The sequence below is a fragment of the Capsella rubella genome, unplaced genomic scaffold (genome assembly GCF_000375325.1).
Source record: "Capsella rubella cultivar Monte Gargano unplaced genomic scaffold, Caprub1_0 scaffold_5, whole genome shotgun sequence".
In the NCBI taxonomy this organism is placed as follows: Eukaryota; Viridiplantae; Streptophyta; class Magnoliopsida; order Brassicales; family Brassicaceae; genus Capsella; species Capsella rubella.
In genome coordinates, this window is record NW_006238919.1 from 9422229 (window position 1) to 9440034 (window position 17806).

Genomic DNA, 17806 nt, shown 5'->3' on the forward strand with positions numbered 1-17806 from the left:
AAAAAAAAAAAAAAAACCTTATATACATATATATTCTTGAAGGTCATATCAGTGGCATTGCCATTGTTTCAGAATCCGACTTGCCATCATGTCGAAGGCGTGCACATCCCCTTAAAAGAAAAACCTGTCCAAAAGAATCCACCCCTTGTTAGTCAAAATCGCATCCATTTGATTCACATAAGTCTACCAAAAACGGCGATCTTACAGTGAACACCACTAACAAGACTCAATTCTACGTCGATTTAAAATTCAAAAGTCATATATGTTCATTAGTTATAGGATGGAAGCCATAATCACAACGAATCAACAAAAATATAAAGTTAGAGGGTTAGACTTATGTTACGATAAAAAGACGTCTAATATATTTTGTAGCAACAGCATGTTTTATTAAACTATAACGACTTTGATCTTGAGTTCTTGACCACCAAGTTGATAATTATAGTTAGAGAAAAATATGTTGACTTTTTAAGAATTAATTTGTAAAATATGTATTTTTATGATGCCGCAAAGCTTTGATAAAACTGTTTTCCTGATTATGGTTAAAAACGGTAATTTACTCTGATTATTCTCAGATTTTCCTTAATCTTATCCCCATTTCAGGGTTTGTAATTCTCCTTTCTTTAAATAATGCATCAAATTTGAACCGTACGAAATATGAGCTTAGTCCATAGAGAACAATATTATATAATCGCGACCTTTCGCAAACGATGAAAGGTGGTTTGCAATCAAACCCTTCTTTACCGAGGGCACTAGGAAAATCAAATGTTTTGGTTCTTCAGTCTTAACCGACCAATTAGATACGGTTAAATGTGATTTTGCGGTTCAATACTGATTATCAGTTTTCCGATTCGGGCCGGACCGGGCCGTAGCTGAATTCAGAACACTTTCCTTCATGAGGTTCGTTCGTTCGTGCCGTCTCTGCGATCTGACCAAATATTAAAGTGTTACGATTCGATTCCATCGTCTCTCTCTCTCTCTTTCCCATTTGTGATTTGTCAAACCCTCTTCTCTCTCGAAGTGCTGTCATGGTGCTTCCTCTCTTCCGGCGCGCTGCGATCACCCGCACTTCCTCGCTTCTCAGAGCTCGTCTTTTTGCTCCTGCCTCCGGATTCCATACTCGGTACGCTTATAGTCTTTTGATGTTGCTCTTCCATGTGCGATCCATGGAATTTTGATTAGTGACCTGAATTTCATTTCTTCCTCCTTTTTTGAGCAATCCGCCATTGACTTTTTTCCAAGTGCTTATTGTGTAATTGTATAGTGCTGTTTAATAATTTATTTTTGAACGGTATCATTTTGATTGATTTGGCTGGAACCAATCAAACTAGTTTGTTTTCTGAAATGGCAATACCTGTTTAGCTTCTCTAGTTTGTGTGATAGATATTTTCCATTTTATGGTACTCGCATTGAAAAGGAAGTGAGTGTCCTTCCAGTCTCGGTTAATTCCAATACCTCGAGCTAGATAACCTTCTTGGTTGTTCAGTATAGGCACCAACTGGCTGCCAGGTTTCTGAAATTTACGGATGATGAATTTTCCATTCCGTTCTAAGTTCAGTCACTTAGAGTTGGCATATAATTTGTTTGTTTGAAAACAATACTATAATTCACTTCCCGGTGATTCTTTTGTTATAGGCCACTTTCTTTGCCCCTTTGTGGAAAGCCCCGTTGGGTATAATTCCTGTTTTAACTGGCATTGTGGTTCTTAAAACTGATGCAAATAATCAGCCCAGTTTTATTTCTTCAAACAACTTGATCAACCTAGTATTTTGTTTTCGACTTCTCGTTGAGTAGATTGCAGTGAGACGCATTGTTAGATGTTGGTTTCAGCTCCCTGAATATAGGAATGTATTTTCTCTGCTCGAGTTTCTTTTGCTGTTTTGTGTGGCAATTTTTCTTTTCATGTTCATAGAAGTGAAACCTGGTGTGATTTCTTTAGTTTCCCAATAAACTTTACCATGAAATTTCTGATTCAGCTTTTCTAATGGACTACACCACTTGGACTGCAAGATTGGTAGCAGTAATGGTGTGAGGTATGTGTTCTATACCGCAAATCTTGGTAACTGATGATGGTTGCAGAAAAGGTTTACTTTTATTGTTGTAAAATCAATACTAAGTTAAGAATAGCATGACCAGTCTATTTCAGTTCCTGTTTCATTCTTTTCTCTACGTTTGGTTCAAACCTGTACATTTTTCCTTAAAGATCCCTTTTTTTGTTAGAAGAGGTGTTTGATTTTTTTCTATACAATGATGTCTTCATGTTAACTTGAAAATTGAGGACAAGATTTTATTCATATAGAAGCCAGTGTGATTGTAGGCACTCAAGGTTTAAGGTTATATTTGAACTGAATTTAAGATGGTTATGTAATTCACAGCGTGTGTGGTTATCCTTTTTCAGATTTTGTCTGATCTAAATTTTCAGGTCTGCCTCAGTAGACATAATTACAAGAATGGATGATAGTCCTCCCAAGCCAATTGTAAGTTCAAAAGTTAGTAGTGTAATTATTATTCACTATCATCTTTCCATGTAACTCATATACATTGTTTTCTTGTAGTTGCGATTTGGCGTGCAAAACTTTTCATCAACAGGTATGCATAGATTGTTATGTCATCTAATGGAATAATGATCTTCATAAATGAATCTACAAAGCAATTCCATACTAGAATTACTAAACCAGTTGATTTATGGGACTTCCATCTGATAAATTAACCTGCTGAAAATTGTAAAATTTTATTAGCCATAAAAATTACCAAGACACAAATATTTAGTGGGCGAGAAGATAATTAATGGGAATTTTCGCTTATCTTATAGAAATATTGGTTGATGAGGTGCAAAAAATTTCCCATGACACTATTTTCTCTGATGTTTTTGCTTCCATCATACTCTTAAAATATAGTGACAGGAGATACAATCGAATATACAAATTTCTTCCATAAATTTATTTGTCTTTGGGTTGTAGGATCCACGACACAGATGGTTCTTGCAATGCCAGCATTGTCCCCTACGATGGTGGGAAATTTTACTTTGTAAAACAAATTTGGCCCCTGTGAAAGAAGTCGTTGTTTTATGTTTGTTGGACTTTTGCAGAGTCATGGAAATGTTGTGAAATGGATGAAGAAAGAAGGTGACAAGGTGGGTTATATCTTATTTTTCGCTGACAAAATTTCAATCAACTTGTATGATGTTATTAAGCCTGATCACTAAACAAGAAAGACGATAAAATTTATTATTCAGCTGACAAAGATATCTAGAATGTGGAAGTTCTCAGTAACAGGTATGAATTTTGGTCATCCTGACAGGTAGAGGTGGGTGATGTACTATGTGAGATAGAGACAGACAAAGCCACTGTAGAATTTGAAAGTCAAGAGGAAGGGTAATATTAAAAAATCCGGTTTCATTCTGTTTTTCGTATTGTTGATTCATATTTTTACTCCATTGTACCTTGGCTATTCATATCTGATTCATTATTAAGTATATTCAAATGTCAAATGGCTTACAATGAAGCATGGTCCTGTAGATTCCTGGCCAAGATTTTAGTCGCTGAAGGATCAAAGGATATCCCTGTTAATGAACCGATTGCAATAATGGTAAGTACAATGACCATCCTATTCATTTAAAGAAACCAAGAATGATCTGACAAAAGGTGATGCATGCCGATCTACCATCATTAGGAGTTCTTCGTGTTTATCTAGTCTTCTTTTGGCCTGTTCATTTTCTTTTGTTTCTTGATTTTACATCCTGGAAGAGTTGAGAATCATAGATATGGTTTTTCGTTGTCAATGTTCCATACATGATATTTTGTAGGGTTTACGGTGTAGCGTATAGGGTTTAGGGTGTGGCATATAGGGTTTAGGGTTTGGTCAACATATTTGCTACATTAGTTTGACGGTAAGACTTTAATCTTATCGATTTAATTGTAACCAAGGTTGAGGAGGAAGACGACATTCAAAACGTTCCTGCTACTGTAGAGGGTGGACGAGTTGGTAAAGAGGAAACATCAGTTCATCAAGAGATGAAACCTGACGAAAGCACACAACAAAAAAGTTCCATTCAGCCCAATGCATCAGATCTTCCCCCACATGTTGTCTTAGAAATGCCGGCACTTTCTCCTACAATGGTATGAGAATCCATAATTTGTGCGAGCTTTTTTTGGAAGAGAAGGCATCCACCTTTTCTATCCTGAGACCCTAAATCATTTATTTGTTTACTGATGTGCAGAACCAAGGTAACATTGCGAAATGGTGGAAAAAAGAGGGTGACAAGGTTAGTTTCTGGTGAACCAAATCTGTAGAGAAATTTGCATTTTAATTTCCACCACAAGTCCAGAAAAATATCTGGTTATGCACTTGCCTGTGTTGATTCTTCTCATTTCGTGGTCAACAGATTGAAGTGGGTGATGTCATAGGTGAGATCGAGACTGACAAAGCCACTCTGGAATTTGAAAGCCTTGAAGAAGGGTATACTAAAGATCTTGTTGTCATATTCCTATTAGCAATCACGTTGAGCATAAACAATATTTCTTTTTCTAGGCAGTCTGGTGATTTTCATTCTATATAACCTCATTATCTGTGGATAAGGCTTCTTTTTTGTTTGGTTTAAGTGAGAAGTAATGTTGATTGGAAAAAGTAGGTCTGCTCAAGTGTTTTCCCTTGAACTGATAGTGTTTACTGGTTTAAAGATTGATTACATATTTCTTAGTTTTGGTATGAGTAGAGGCTTCCTCATTAAAAATATAATAGATTTACCTGGACTGCTGCATTAGTATTGTCAATGATCTTCCTCAATGATCGTGATGGATGACTTTTGGTGTAGGTACTTGGCTAAGATTCTAATTCCTGAAGGTTCCAAGGATGTGGCGGTTGGAAAGCCGATTGCCCTTATAGTAAGTCTTTTAGTTCAAAAGTACACTGACTAAATTCTTGATACCAAAGTAAATGTTTTACTACTGGTTATTTAATTCATTTTGTGCATAATTTGGTTGGAACTTTCCTTGTTAAATTTTACGTTATATATTGCCTGATGTAAGGGTTATGCCTGCACAAAAAATCTTTGAAAATACAATTGCTTGCAGCTTGAGGGGTATTAGAAGCTAATCCTTCTTCTCTGTAGGTTGAAGATGCCGAAAGTATTGAAACCATCAAGTCTTCTTCTATAGGTGGTTCTGAGGTTGAGACAGTTAAAGAAGTCCCTCACAGTGTCGTAGATAAACCTACAGGGAGGAAAGCAGGTTTCACCAAGATAAGTCCTGCTGCAAAAATATTGATTTTAGAACATGGATTGGAGTCATCATCGATTGAGGCATCGGGTCCCTATGGTATATTACTGAAATCAGACGTTGTGGCTGCAATTGCTTCTGGAAAAGCTTCTAAATCATCTGTACCTACGAAAAAGAAACAGCCATCAAAGGAGACCCTGTCCAAATCCTCCTCTACATCAAAGTCTTCTGTGACTCAGTTAGATGATTATGAAGATTTTCCCAATAGTCAAATTCGCAAGGTAGTTAAACATATATATTGCTCTCTATGTGGAATGATGAAATACTTACTGTTGAAGCATTCTTCCTTAAGGGGAGCATACTTTCTGCATTGATCTTTGCTGCTACGATCATAATGAAATATTCTCTTCCTATGACTTTTTCCACTTGGCAGATTATAGCAAAACGTTTATTGGAATCAAAACAGAAGATACCCCATTTATATTTACAATCAGGTTGGTGATTCACAACCTTCGTTTTGTTCTTGTGTATTTTATTTGCTGTTTAAGAATTTGCTTGTGCGTTGCAGATGTTGTATTGGATCCTCTTCTTGCATTTAGAAAAGAACTTCAAGGTTTGTAGACTACTTCTTATCACACATCCTGGTAGCTATTAACAACTTGAGGCTCAGAGTGAACTGTGCTTTCATGATCTACAGAAAACCATGGTGTTAAAGTGTCTGTCAATGACATAGTTATCAAAGCAGTGGCAGTCACACTGAGGAATGTAAGACAAGCTAATGGTGAGAAATTATTTTCTACTCGTAAATGAATCAATTACACAGAACTTAACCTTGGTTTGTTCCCATCCCTAATTATGAGGTAGATTAAAACCATAGTTCGTCTTCTTTAAGGAACTTCAGCTCCCATGTTGGATTTTACTTGCAATGCCTTTTGCCTCCTTTAATTTTTTAATTAGTGAAGATGTTTTGAGATTGTGATACAGTAATATTCAATATGCCTGATAATGCATTTTAGACTCGGTTTGAGTCTTTACGAGTAAGATATCGTTCAGTTTGAGTTTGATTAATGATTTGTGGATGGTAATCATTTGGTTAAAGTTCTCTTTCCCAATGTCTGACAGCATTCTGGGATGCTGAGAAAGGAGATATTGTTATGTGTGACGATGTTGACATATCAATTGCAGTTGCAACTGAGAAGGTACACTTGTGTGTTAAATTTTCTGATTTATGTCAATAGTTTATCCTTAATCATCTTGGCATCTGTTTCAGGGCTTAATGACTCCAATTATCAGGAATGCAGACCAGAAATCTATTTCTGCTATTTCCTTAGAGGTAATTTTATTCACTCTGATGTTTGACCAATATGGCAGGCTGTAGAGGCTCACTTGTTTGATCAGTTCTTACCGTATTTCATGTGCTGCTTATCAATAGTTATATTCTTTTGATTTTTGGTGCAGGTTAAGGAGCTGGCACAAAAGGCTCGATCTGGGAAGCTCGCTCCTCATGAGTTTCAAGGAGGGACATTCAGGTATTCAACATTTGAAGTTATTAAGCATCGTCTGGAATTATCAATTATGTGAAACTTTTCCTACTTAAGAAGAAAACCATACTTTATTGTTTTCCAGCATTTCAAATCTAGGAATGTATCCTGTGGACCATTTCTGCGCAATAATTAACCCCCCTCAGGTAATAATAGTTTTTTCAATGCTCCCTGAATTACAGATTGAAGGTTAAGTTTTGCTGTTTGGAATTTGTATGGTAGAAAGATTTAGTTTAGTCACTATAGAGATGCAGATGTGTTTTTGGATAATAAACTCCAGGACTGTTAATTGTCTTGCAGGCTGGAATTCTAGCAGTTGGTAGAGGAAATAAAGTGGTTGAGCCGGTTATGGGAATAGACGGTGAGATAGTAACAACCATTTGGATATTCAACGTTGGTACACCATTCTGATCAGTGTATGACAAGTTGTTGTTATTGTTTCAGGAATTGAGAAGCCTTCGGTAGTAACGAAGATGAATGTAACGCTATCCGCTGATCATCGGATCTTTGATGGACAAGTGGGAGGTAATGCAACATTCAGTAGTTCCTACTTCCTACTGCTATCATTCCACTGTGTTTTGTCTTTGTTACTCATTGCTTTTCTGAAATCGGTTTCATTTCAGCTTCGTTTATGTCTGAATTGCGTTCTAACTTTGAGGATGTTCGAAGACTTCTTCTGTGAGAAGATACAACTGTTTATCAAATGAGTCTTGGATTCCTACATAATAAACCTTGGACTTTGGAACCCACGTGCACATCCAGAACCAGAACTGCTGGTATACAGGATAAGCTTTGAGTACATGTTTCATTTTTTTCTTTTCTATTTGGTTTTTACTACCAAAAATTTGTTTTTGGTTTACAATTCTTCCTACGGAGGTATTTTTGTTAATCCAGTCTCCTGAAAAATAAATAACTTCAGCTGTCGATAACAAAACAGGTAAAATGATAAAAGTCCTTTTACCTCTCATATCATTATCATCAGTTCAAAAGTTGAGCATAAATTTTATTTTTAAAATATTCTTTTGGACCATTGTAATTTTTCTAATATTGAAATATCAGTCAAGTCTTTAAATCAACAGATCACTAACTTTAATTATACCCAAAATCTAGGATTTAAATTCCAAATTCTATATTACATGTAGCCTAATGTGAGGTTAATAGATGAAACATCCCGACAAATAAGAATTTTCAGAGAGTTTATAGATTGAATCTCCCGTAATGTGTGTTGCAAAGAGTTTAGGATGTCAAAAAAAATTTTAAAACATGAAGCACAGATGTATATATTGGGACACGAAAAGAAAAGAGTATAAATGGGTTGCTAAAATTGTAATTTTCAAAAACTTCGGCCGGAGAAGAATGAAATGAGCGGCTTCCCGGTTTCAAAATCGGAGCAGAGTCATCACCGTCTCTTCGATTTGGCAAAGACGGCCATAATTAACATCTTCGCACATCCTTATACAACTGTAACCAACAGTCCCTCTTCCTCTCAGTTCCATTTCCTTTCCAAAGTCTCAACCTTTTATGTCTATCTCTGCTTGTGTTTTTTTTTTAGGTTTGCGAGTTGTACTGTGGCGAAGCTCATGACACCGACAAGTGGGAAGCTGCTCCAATTGGTCACTACATCGGAATTGGTATTACCATCTTATATATTCAGTGTTATATACTTTAATTTACCCATTAGAGAAGAGTGATGAGTTTGCTGTTTCTTTCTTTTTGGGGAAAATAGATACATCGTCTTCTGGGATTTCTTCTGTACGAGAAGCTTGGGAGAGTCAGCGGAAGAACTACGATGTGGAATTCTTTGAAGCTGATCCTTCCAAGGCTAGGCCTGCTTTGTTTTTTTTTGTTCTTTTTTTTCCATATCTATCCGCTAAATCTATAAGTAATCTGGAGCTCAATTTTTAGTTTTTGCTTCATTGGTGTTACAGGACGATCTTGGAATCCAGCTACAGACGAAATTGGGACAAGCTGATTTAGTTTCCTGTTGGCGCCATTTGCAGGTTTGAGATTTTGTCGTTTGTTTTTTCTGTGCCTATGGAATGTAGCATTGCAAGGATGAGACTGTCTTAAAATCTTTAGTGAATCTTCTTTTCTCTAGGTATGCTTTGAAACTGAGGAGAGTGCGAGAAGACTCTTAACTAATGTAGCATGTTTACTGAAACCAGGGGGTTATTTTTTCGGTATTACTCCTGACTCCTCCACGATATGGTAATGAGGTTTTCCTAAATATTGTGTCTTAATGTGAATGCTTGTTGTACTCTTTTCCTTTTCCTTGGTATTCTCTCTTTTCCAAATGAATCTTGTGCCATTTTGTCCATCAAGTTCAACATTTGACTGCCTATATATTTTGTTCAGTTGGACTCCGCTCCTTAACATTCTGGTCAAACAGGGCAAAGTACCAGAAAAATGTCGAAGCATACCACAACAGGAGCGGTACGAAGCCTAATGTCTTTCCCAACTATATTCGGTCTGAAACTTATATGATCACTTTCGAATTGGAGGAAGAAAAGTGAGCATTTCTTTTTCTGAGAAATTTTCATTTTGCCATATAATTCCTTTTCTGAACTTGGACTTTTTGCCTTCTTCTCAGATTTCCGCTGTTTGGAAAGAGGTATCAACTGAAATTTTCTGGTGACAATGCTTCTGAAGACCATTGCTTGGTTCACTTCCCAAGCTTAATCAGGTGGGTTCTCTTGCACTATGATATCACCTATATGTTCAGCAAAGCATATCACTCTTTGGATGATATGACATTACTACATCAATAATGTGCACTTATTTACCTTGGGGATCCCATATATTGTTAAATCTTACAGTTACATAATTAGATCTTTATTGTAATCCCACTCTCGACATTGCTTGTAGTCGAGCTACAAATGATGTTTGTCAGATCTGTACATATCATTCGATTCACTCTTCTATTTTTTATTCAGGTTAGCAAGGGAGGCTGGCCTGGAGTATGTTGAGATTCAAAGTTTAACAGATTTTTATGATGATAACAGGTTAGAAAGGCTTACAATGCTTACAGATTCTCGATCTCATATCTTGAGGTTTTGTATATTATTGTGGCTTCTTTCTTAGGTTGTAGTACATTGCTGATTCTGTTCAACACTTATTGTTAGAGCCCAAATTGGAAGCTTGCTGATGAATGCTGGCCCGAACTTAGTTGACCCTAGGGGAAAACTTCTTCCACGAGCATTAGATTTGTTAGGTAACCTTGTCTTCATCTTATGCCATCTTATCTTATCTAGTTCCCGTTATCGATACTTTCTTAGTCACTTATTTATCCTTATTCTGAACAGGGCTCTATGCAACATTCATATTTCAGAAACCTGACCCAGATCTTGAACCTCCTCTAACGACCCCTATACCTTTTGAAGTATCCAATAATCATGATGAGGCAAGTTTTCCATTGCATAATTCATTCTATACCAACAATAAAATCTATGTAACTCTGCAGTTGCTTCAATATCCAGACTCCAGCCCCCTGTTCGGATTATATTATTGTTGGTCCATCTTTAAATCAATTTTCACGATTTTGCAGAAAGAGTTGCCTGTAAACACTGACACAAGTGCGTCTGCAGAAGATTCATCACAAGGACTAGGGAAGATTAGTGAACAGAAAGGAATACTGGGACCAGGTCCTGCTGATTTACGTTTCACTGAAGCAATTTGATATTTCGTTTTCTTTAGGAAGATGAACTAATGCTTCGCTCATGTAACGTTAAGTAGTATTTCAATAACACAGATAAGCTCAAACACGTGTGTCTAGTTATGCTACAATATAAAATCAGAATTTAAGAAAAAGATGTATTCAGTTTTCCAAATGATTTTTCATCGATATTCAACAACACTTGCACATTGATAGATTTCATTTCTTGCTCCATGATCTGAACACGAAATGAGCAACAAATATAACTCTTGCACAAGATCACAGCTGGATTCTAGTATTTTAGTAACAAGAACTGACCACTCATCTTCAGAGAAAAAGGATCCATCGTGGCACAATTAACTTCAATCAGAATCAGAGTCATGCCTCCTCCTTTTGTCCTTCTTCTCTTTCTTGTGCTTCTTTCTCTCATCTGAGTCACGAGTGCGCCGCTTCTCATGTCTTTCGCGTTTTTCACGCCTATCATGTCTCTCTTCCTTATCTCTCTTTGCAGGTTTCCTTTCTTCATGCCTATCTTTATTCTGGTCCTTCTCAACATCATCTGGTCCATCTTCAACAGTTTTGACACCTAATGTTTCTGCTGGCAAACATGCTGGCTCTGCGTCTTCTTTCTGAGAGGATGCAAGAGTGCTGGGATCTTCCCAAGGTCGTGGTGCTCTGTACAAGGTTGCACAAAGAAACGTGAGAAGAAGGACGAAAGTAGACTAACAAGTACCAATGAAGCATGAATCACCAAAAACATTAACAGACTATAAGGAGTGGAGATCAGTCAGTCACACAGACAAAAAACAAAGAGACTTACTTTGCATAACCAAGGCCGTGAACCCACACTGCATCAGCATTCCCTGCACCCAAGTCCTCTGCTGTAGAACCCCTCTTCACAAGTTCCGTAAACTCTTGCTTGTCAAGGCGATTACCTTGTGGTCTTGAAGAGGACTTTGGTGCCAAGCCAAGAGCCTCCCTCATGGCCTGTTCCTCTTGTTCCTTAACTCTCTGGATCTCCTCTTTCATAGCATCCGTATCCGAACCCTTTCCTTTTTTGTCCCTAGCATACCAGTGAAGATCTTTACCTGTTCAATTGTTGTACATGGAGAATGAATGTCAATCAAATTCTCTAAAATTCACTTGATCTACAGAATTCTAATAGCAAGAAAGATAGTAAAAACTAAAAACATCATAAAATATATGCAGATTCCTCACAGGAAAAAGGCGAAGAGAGATTATCAAAGGAGTAACTTAAGTAAAACAACCATTATCTGCCGAAAACTACAATGAGATGGAACAGAGCAAGGAAACACAAAGGAGAATCAAGTATACTGTCAAGATGACTACTTCGTTTACAAATTAGAACCACAGTTTCATAAAAAAGAGTACCTTTTTGCCATCTTCCAACAGGGGCTTTGATACTGTGACCCAAATAATTCTCCCTGTATTTATCAGCCTTCACTTCATCCCAACTGAATTCTGCACATTTAAATACAAATTCAATTAGTTATGCAATCATCATCATGCATAAATCATTATAAGCAGCTCATGTTCTACATCTTTATTTAAAACCAAAATACCAAAATACCAAAATACAATAATGAGGAGACTAAACGATTGACTACAACAAAGCAAAAGCTTCTTATGAAAATTTCCAGCTTCTCCCACAAATGCTTATACCTAATCCACACCTTCCAACACTAAATTGTTCATTAAAGAACCCCAAAATCAAAATCACAAGAAAGAGAAACAAAGAAGTAGTGTTGAATTACACAGAGGAACCCCTAAAAGTTGAAAACTTGTATATCAGATCTTATAATTAGAAGCAAAATCCGAAACGAATACAATAAAACTTACGATCTCGACCACCACGAACACCACCCCTCGTCGGATGATACATCGAAATCGCACAAAGTTACAAACTTGATTTGCCCTCCCGAAACTAATAAGCCTGAACTTTTGATGTTTACGAATACCTCAGATTGGTTCGGATTAAACAACTCCGGAGAAAAAACTTCGAAAAAAAAAATGGAGACGGTGATTTTTAAAAAAAACAATGATGGGCCAAGATCAGGCTTTAAGGCTAAAAGCCCATTAGGGGTTAATAGAGACAAAACTTGAAAAGACAACACGTGCGACACGTGTCATATACAAAGGAGGAGAAGTGGAGAGAAGTGACCACCAGACAATTGTATCCAAAAGCCTAATCCACCGATTCCAAACCCTAAACGGTGAAACAAGAAACAATGGCTGAAGCTCAAGAGCGTTCCCATGGCTCCGATTCATCTCCCCTAAAGTTACCTCCTTTCATCTCCAACTTGTTCCCTTTTCTCAAACCTAAGCCTCCTGTTACTACTACCGATGCAAATGGTGGTTCTAAGGCAGTCTCCGGAGAGAAGGAACCTCAGAACTCGGTTGTCTCTTTCCCTTACAATCCACCCAAAAGCGCAGCAGAGCCCCTGAAGGTTGAGGTTGAGCCCAGCTCCGGCAGGACTTCCAACTCCGTCATCCTTTGGCAGGTGATTTTGATGAGATGTGTATTGTCAGGGATTTCTTTGATGAAAATCATGGAATTGTGATTTGAATTTGGCTTTTTATTTATAACTGAGTTTGGTGAGAGGTGCTTTATTATGTTATTTATGAGGGGAACAATGTGAAAGGGTAGGGACCATGGCTGATTCAAGGCAGATGTTTCTAATTATGACTCTGGGTGTGACTCAGATTAACGCGTCCTGTTACTTGAAACTATTCTGGCTTTTTCTTTACTAATAGGGAAATATTTGAGTTGATATCTTGATTTGCAAAAGTGGCTCTGCAGTTTTCTATGTTCCGTTGGTTTTAATCAGTTGTAGTCTGCTGCATTGATTGTTAAAAATGGTTACAGTTTTTGTTGTGCTCCTTAAATTCTGCTTATTGCATGTGTTAGAACGCTTTAGATGACCTTTAACGATTAGTTGGATGACGCCTTATTTGTGTGGGTTATTGGAGATTGGAGTAGCATGCTATTTGGTATGTGCTCCTTTTCAATTGCTTTCCTAACTATTCAACAGTGTGATCAGTATTCACATTGGATTGCAAGTTTGGTATCAATCATAGCTGTCATTTGATAGCATGATTTGATGCCTGCGCCTCAAGATGTTTATATGTTCTGATATCCTGCAAAAAATTGAATTCTTTCATGGTTGTTTCATCAGTGGATATTCTCTAAACTATTTCAGGTATATGCACTTGGAGGGTTTCTTGTCCTCAAGTGGGCCTGGGCGAGATGGAATGAGAGGAACGAACGAAGTGACAAGAAGGAATCGACGGGTGATGAGGATCAACCTTCTCAACGGGAAGATGATGATGATCAATCTTCTGATGAGCATGAAGACTAGTCATATTTCATGAACACGATGAAAATCCCATGTTGGTTCTGTATAGCAAAAATACACCGAAAACTTAAGGGTGAAGATTTCTTATTTTCCATTGTACGTACTTTCGAGTCTTGAATTTCATCTCCTTCTGTGAGGAATATAATTCTCTTACGCTCTCAAAGAAAAAAAAAAGAAAAAAGGTTTATGTTCACTTTTCTTAACAAATCTCTTTCTCTTGTGTTGTGTTCTATTGATGTGGCTGTGCAGTATAATTGTTAGCGACTTCTAACAGATCATCATCTGTTACCCACATTCGCTTGTCTTTTCAAATAAGTAACATAAATTTATTCAATAAACGCTCAAACTTAATCAATACATAACAACGGCGAAGATCCTATGGTTTACAAAGTTATGCATAACAACGCACAAACGGGTCATACATAACAACGGCCAAGGTCCTATGGATACAAAGTTATCAATCACATACACAAGTTTTGCATATTCTTTACAATGTTTAGACTATGTTTCCGCCTAAGTCATACAAACAGTTTAATACAAGAACACTCTACAAAGACCAACAATGGTATGCAGGTTTGATCACATGCAAGCATCCAGCAGAATCATACTCGCCTATATAAGCCATCATCTGAACCACCGGTAGGAGGTCGCCCAATGGGGCGTGTGTAATAAGGAGTTGAATACAATTCTCTACTACTTAGAACTGAATCGGGATACAAGCTTTGATTAGGAATCACGGGAGTATATGTACTTGCTCGTTTATCCAAGTTTAGGCTAGTTGAGGATACTTGGTTCCCTTCAAAACTAGATGTTCCACCAGAGGTTGCACTGCTTGAAACTCTTGGTGTACCTTTATAAAGTCTGAATCCTGGAACATCAACTATCGGTGGATCATCTGCTCTGAAGCTGGACCACAGTTTTGGTCCACCGATGTATGGGGTGGTCAAAAGTCGGTCATCTGCTGAAAAAGGTGGACGGGTCTCTAATTGGCTTTGGAAACCCCCATTTAGGAGATTTCTTGTGGATGTTTTGGTGAAAAGCTGATCTCCAGGTACTAGGGCGATGTCTCGCTCAGGAATATGCATAACAATAGCTTTCTGAGAACTCAAAGCTAGAGAATTGTTCCTGTTTGAAGCATCAGATGAAAAATCAGTGGGTACACGGAAAAGTCCAGCACAGGCAACAGGAAACTCTACCATGGACCCAACACTGGAAGCAGGGAGAGATGGTCTAGTACTAAAAGCTGGTTCTATCGGCAGTGAGTTTGTGTTCATATATGAACCTGGTGTTGAAGTATACGAGCTTTCAGAGAGACAATCAGGTTTTCTGATATGTAGACTATTCACTTTCTCTTGCAGAGACAACTTAGCTTGCTTTAGCGCGGTGAGTACAGTTTCACAAGTATCAGCCTTCTCCTCTTTCAGTGGAACTAAAGGATGCTCTACTCTCTGGGTGGTAGTGGTAGTACTGTAAAAAGAACCAGCTTTCGAGTTTGGTTGTGTTACAGGTGGTGACTGAATAGTTGATGAAGCGTGCTCACTGATACCTCTACATCTCTGTGAATGGGAATCCTCACTCTTAGGACTCTCAGGAATATGTTTTCCTTTGTCTCCAGAAGGAGAAGCATCTTGTTCCAGAGATCTGGAACCGCAACTTTTGCAACAATTATCAGGTGATGTTACTGAATTATCAGGCAAACCATGCAACAAAGTTTCAGACGATTCGCTAAAGTCAACTTCATTGGCTATAGACCTTGTATCACGGAGTGCAGGGACTACCATGGAACCTTGAAGCTGAGCTTGGGCCTTTTCCCCGTTACTTTCATCTGTCACATCTGAATGGTTTCCTACATCACATAAGTCCTGCAAGATTGGACAAGAAATATTGATCAGGATTTCTAATGTATCTCATCGAAATTTTTGATCTGTTTGCTAACTTTAAATGATGTATATATGAGCGGAGGCTAGATTCAATTGGACCTTTTTCATATTTTTGAACAAAAGATCATGTCTTCAGGGATGACAAAAAAAAAAAGATAAAAAAAAAGATAATGTCTTCAGGAAGAAGATGCTTATATGAGAGAGTAAATACAATGAAGAAAAAAAAACAAAAAATTCCATAACTTTTTAACACATTGGAAATATGAAAGTTCAATCAATGTAGTCTAAAGCATTTTTGTGATGGATGCTAAAACGAGTGACTCAAATGCACAATTACCAACCTCACATAACATAACTCTGGAATTCCCTATTAAACCTTTTGAAGTTTGATTTCATATAAGCTTAAAAATACCATTATCACAACTGATGCCAAGTTCACATATAAGATACCCAACAATTTTAAGAGGTCAAAACCTGAGACATAGGGCATACCAGGGCAGATGATTTATTATTCTCTCTCAACTTTGTCTCCCATTCCCTTTGAGTCTCCCATTCCCTTTGAGTCTCTTCCATACCTTCAAAAGACCCAATAACCTGGGCACGGTTTTCTAACGCTCTCTCCAAGTTGATGTCCATACTGTGATCCTTCTCTAAACCGTTTGAATTTGACAACTTGTTCAAACTTTCGTCTCCCTTCACAGCAGTAACATCAACCACTGTTTTGGATGCTTCTTCACCCGTTTGAGGAAGAACTTCAGTGTGAACTCCGTTTTCTTGAAAATCAACTGGATTTCCATCTCTCTTGCAATCTTCAGATACAATTCTGAAAATGTTCAAAAATGTTGTATTCAATACACAACATATGTAAGCAAGTTTTAGAATAGCTTTACTAATAGGTTCATCAGGCTGATTTATCATGTATATAGCAGGACGAGATAGAAAAGCTTCAATCTCAAATTTCTAAGCACGTAGCTTTGGGAAATGCTCGCACAATATGTTTTCTGATTCGCAAGCACACAGTGACTCATCACTGCACAGCTAAAGATAACAAAACAGACCTTGATTCACTACGCCTTATTTGCCGACAAGATCTTCCTTGGCGGTGTCTTGGTGACGAAAAATAAGCAGACTCGAAACCTCTATGATGTCTCCTATTCCGGTTTTCCTTGATCTTGTCAGAAGAACACAGTTCCCTCCTGCGGCCTTTCCAGGATAAAGTTTTGCCAAAAACTAGAAAAGAAATAAACCTCCAAAACTGAGGGTTGCTCGATGTAATAATAAACCATCAGATCCAATATACTTCAGAAACTTAGCTCCACTCAAATAGAACTCTTACCTGAATTTGTCTGAGAGTGGCATTCATGATCAGAGCTGGAATCATAATCATCAGAGACATCAGTAAATCCATTTTCTTCCAGGATGGCAAGAACATCAGCAGTTGCCTGTTCAGCCTTCTTTCTCTGTAAAGATACAATCTTAAGCTGTTCCTCTAGCTCAGCTACCTAAAGATTAATACAAGACATAAGCTAATAAAACAAAACACTTCACTGGAAAACACAAAGTAGCATATGATGATAAGAAAAAGGAACAAACTTTATCAGCTAGTCCATCAAGCTTAGCTCTAGCACTCTTGGAAATAGCTCTCTCAGCAAGTAAACGTGCACGAAGAAATTCGATGGTCATGGAAGTAGAATCCTGTGCGTCTGAATCAATAGACCTAAACAATGCACCAAAACCAAGATGAGCTATCATCATCTCCTAGTAACAGATCAAACCAGCTTCCAACTGTGATTTCGATTGTAAATGAAGTCCAAACGAAGATGATTGATTTGGAAATGGGAAAAGAAAAAAACAGACAGAAGTATACCGATGATGATCCGAGTTGTCTTGATGATGCGCCATCTCACGACCACCAAGAAGACACAAAAGAAAGATCTGCGAGCTTATAAGAAAGTTCTGGAAAAATTTAATGAAACTGATGTGAAAGAGAAGAGAGCCTGCGGTGGGAAGGCGTCTCTCTCTCTCTTCTCTCTTTAGCTTAATAAATCAACTAACACAAGTCAATGAAGATAGGTTTCTTAATTTTTTAATTATAATAATTATCTCTCTTCTGATTGGTTCTATTTATTTACTAATATTAATT

General features: G+C 37.5%; 5 protein-coding genes across 6 annotated transcripts; 3 read left to right on the forward strand and 2 right to left on the reverse strand.

Annotated features, from left to right (window-relative positions):
• The first annotated feature begins 907 nt into the window (after nt 1-907).
• Nucleotides 908-7751, forward strand: LOC17886636 (dihydrolipoyllysine-residue acetyltransferase component 1 of pyruvate dehydrogenase complex, mitochondrial). Its single transcript, XM_006290676.2, has 23 exons — nt 908-1120; nt 1974-2030; nt 2420-2474; nt 2553-2586; nt 2958-3007; nt 3086-3130; nt 3298-3371; nt 3516-3585; nt 3924-4115; nt 4217-4261; nt 4382-4455; nt 4811-4880; nt 5108-5494; nt 5647-5707; nt 5782-5826; nt 5911-5994; nt 6336-6412; nt 6484-6546; nt 6672-6742; nt 6840-6900; nt 7055-7115; nt 7199-7279; nt 7378-7751. Exons 1-23 carry the CDS (start codon nt 1026-1028, stop codon nt 7434-7436), a joined length of 1911 nt encoding a protein of 636 aa, XP_006290738.1. The 5' UTR covers nt 908-1025; the 3' UTR covers nt 7437-7751.
• Nucleotides 7752-7954: 203 nt separating this feature from the next.
• LOC17885448 (mRNA cap guanine-N7 methyltransferase 2) lies at nt 7955-10567 on the forward strand. Of its 2 annotated transcripts, none has more exons than XM_023782987.1 (11): nt 7955-8217; nt 8307-8385; nt 8481-8575; nt 8683-8754; nt 8853-8934; nt 9110-9263; nt 9345-9437; nt 9688-9756; nt 9877-9965; nt 10057-10154; nt 10299-10567. In XM_023782987.1, the coding sequence occupies exons 1-11, from the start codon at nt 8116-8118 to the stop codon at nt 10428-10430; spliced, it is 1065 nt and encodes a 354-aa protein (XP_023638755.1). In that variant the 5' UTR covers nt 7955-8115; the 3' UTR covers nt 10431-10567. The 2 variants fall into 2 exon arrangements, with proteins under 2 accessions (XP_023638755.1, XP_006291397.1); XM_006291335.2 differs by having other exon boundaries at nt 7957-8217; nt 8853-8962; nt 9144-9263.
• On the reverse strand, nt 10543-12448 carry LOC17887461 (multiple myeloma tumor-associated protein 2 homolog). The gene is made up of 4 exons (XM_006291723.2): nt 12267-12448; nt 11799-11888; nt 11227-11494; nt 10543-11081 (listed from the first exon to the last, which is right to left on the reverse strand). The coding sequence occupies exons 1-4, from the start codon at nt 12307-12309 to the stop codon at nt 10769-10771; spliced, it is 714 nt and encodes a 237-aa protein (XP_006291785.1). The 5' UTR covers nt 12310-12448; the 3' UTR covers nt 10543-10768.
• A 132-nt stretch (nt 12449-12580) lies between these two features.
• Nucleotides 12581-13981, forward strand: LOC17886027. Its single transcript, XM_006291953.2, has 2 exons — nt 12581-12928; nt 13628-13981. The coding sequence occupies exons 1-2, from the start codon at nt 12656-12658 to the stop codon at nt 13784-13786; spliced, it is 432 nt and encodes a 143-aa protein (XP_006292015.1). The 5' UTR covers nt 12581-12655; the 3' UTR covers nt 13787-13981.
• A 114-nt stretch (nt 13982-14095) lies between these two features.
• Nucleotides 14096-17680, reverse strand: LOC17884799. Its single transcript, XM_006292367.2, has 6 exons — nt 17531-17680; nt 17257-17380; nt 17000-17165; nt 16722-16893; nt 16156-16486; nt 14096-15645 (listed from the first exon to the last, which is right to left on the reverse strand). Exons 1-6 carry the CDS (start codon nt 17563-17565, stop codon nt 14386-14388), a joined length of 2088 nt encoding a protein of 695 aa, XP_006292429.2. The 5' UTR covers nt 17566-17680; the 3' UTR covers nt 14096-14385.
• Nucleotides 17681-17806: the final 126 nt, after the last annotated feature.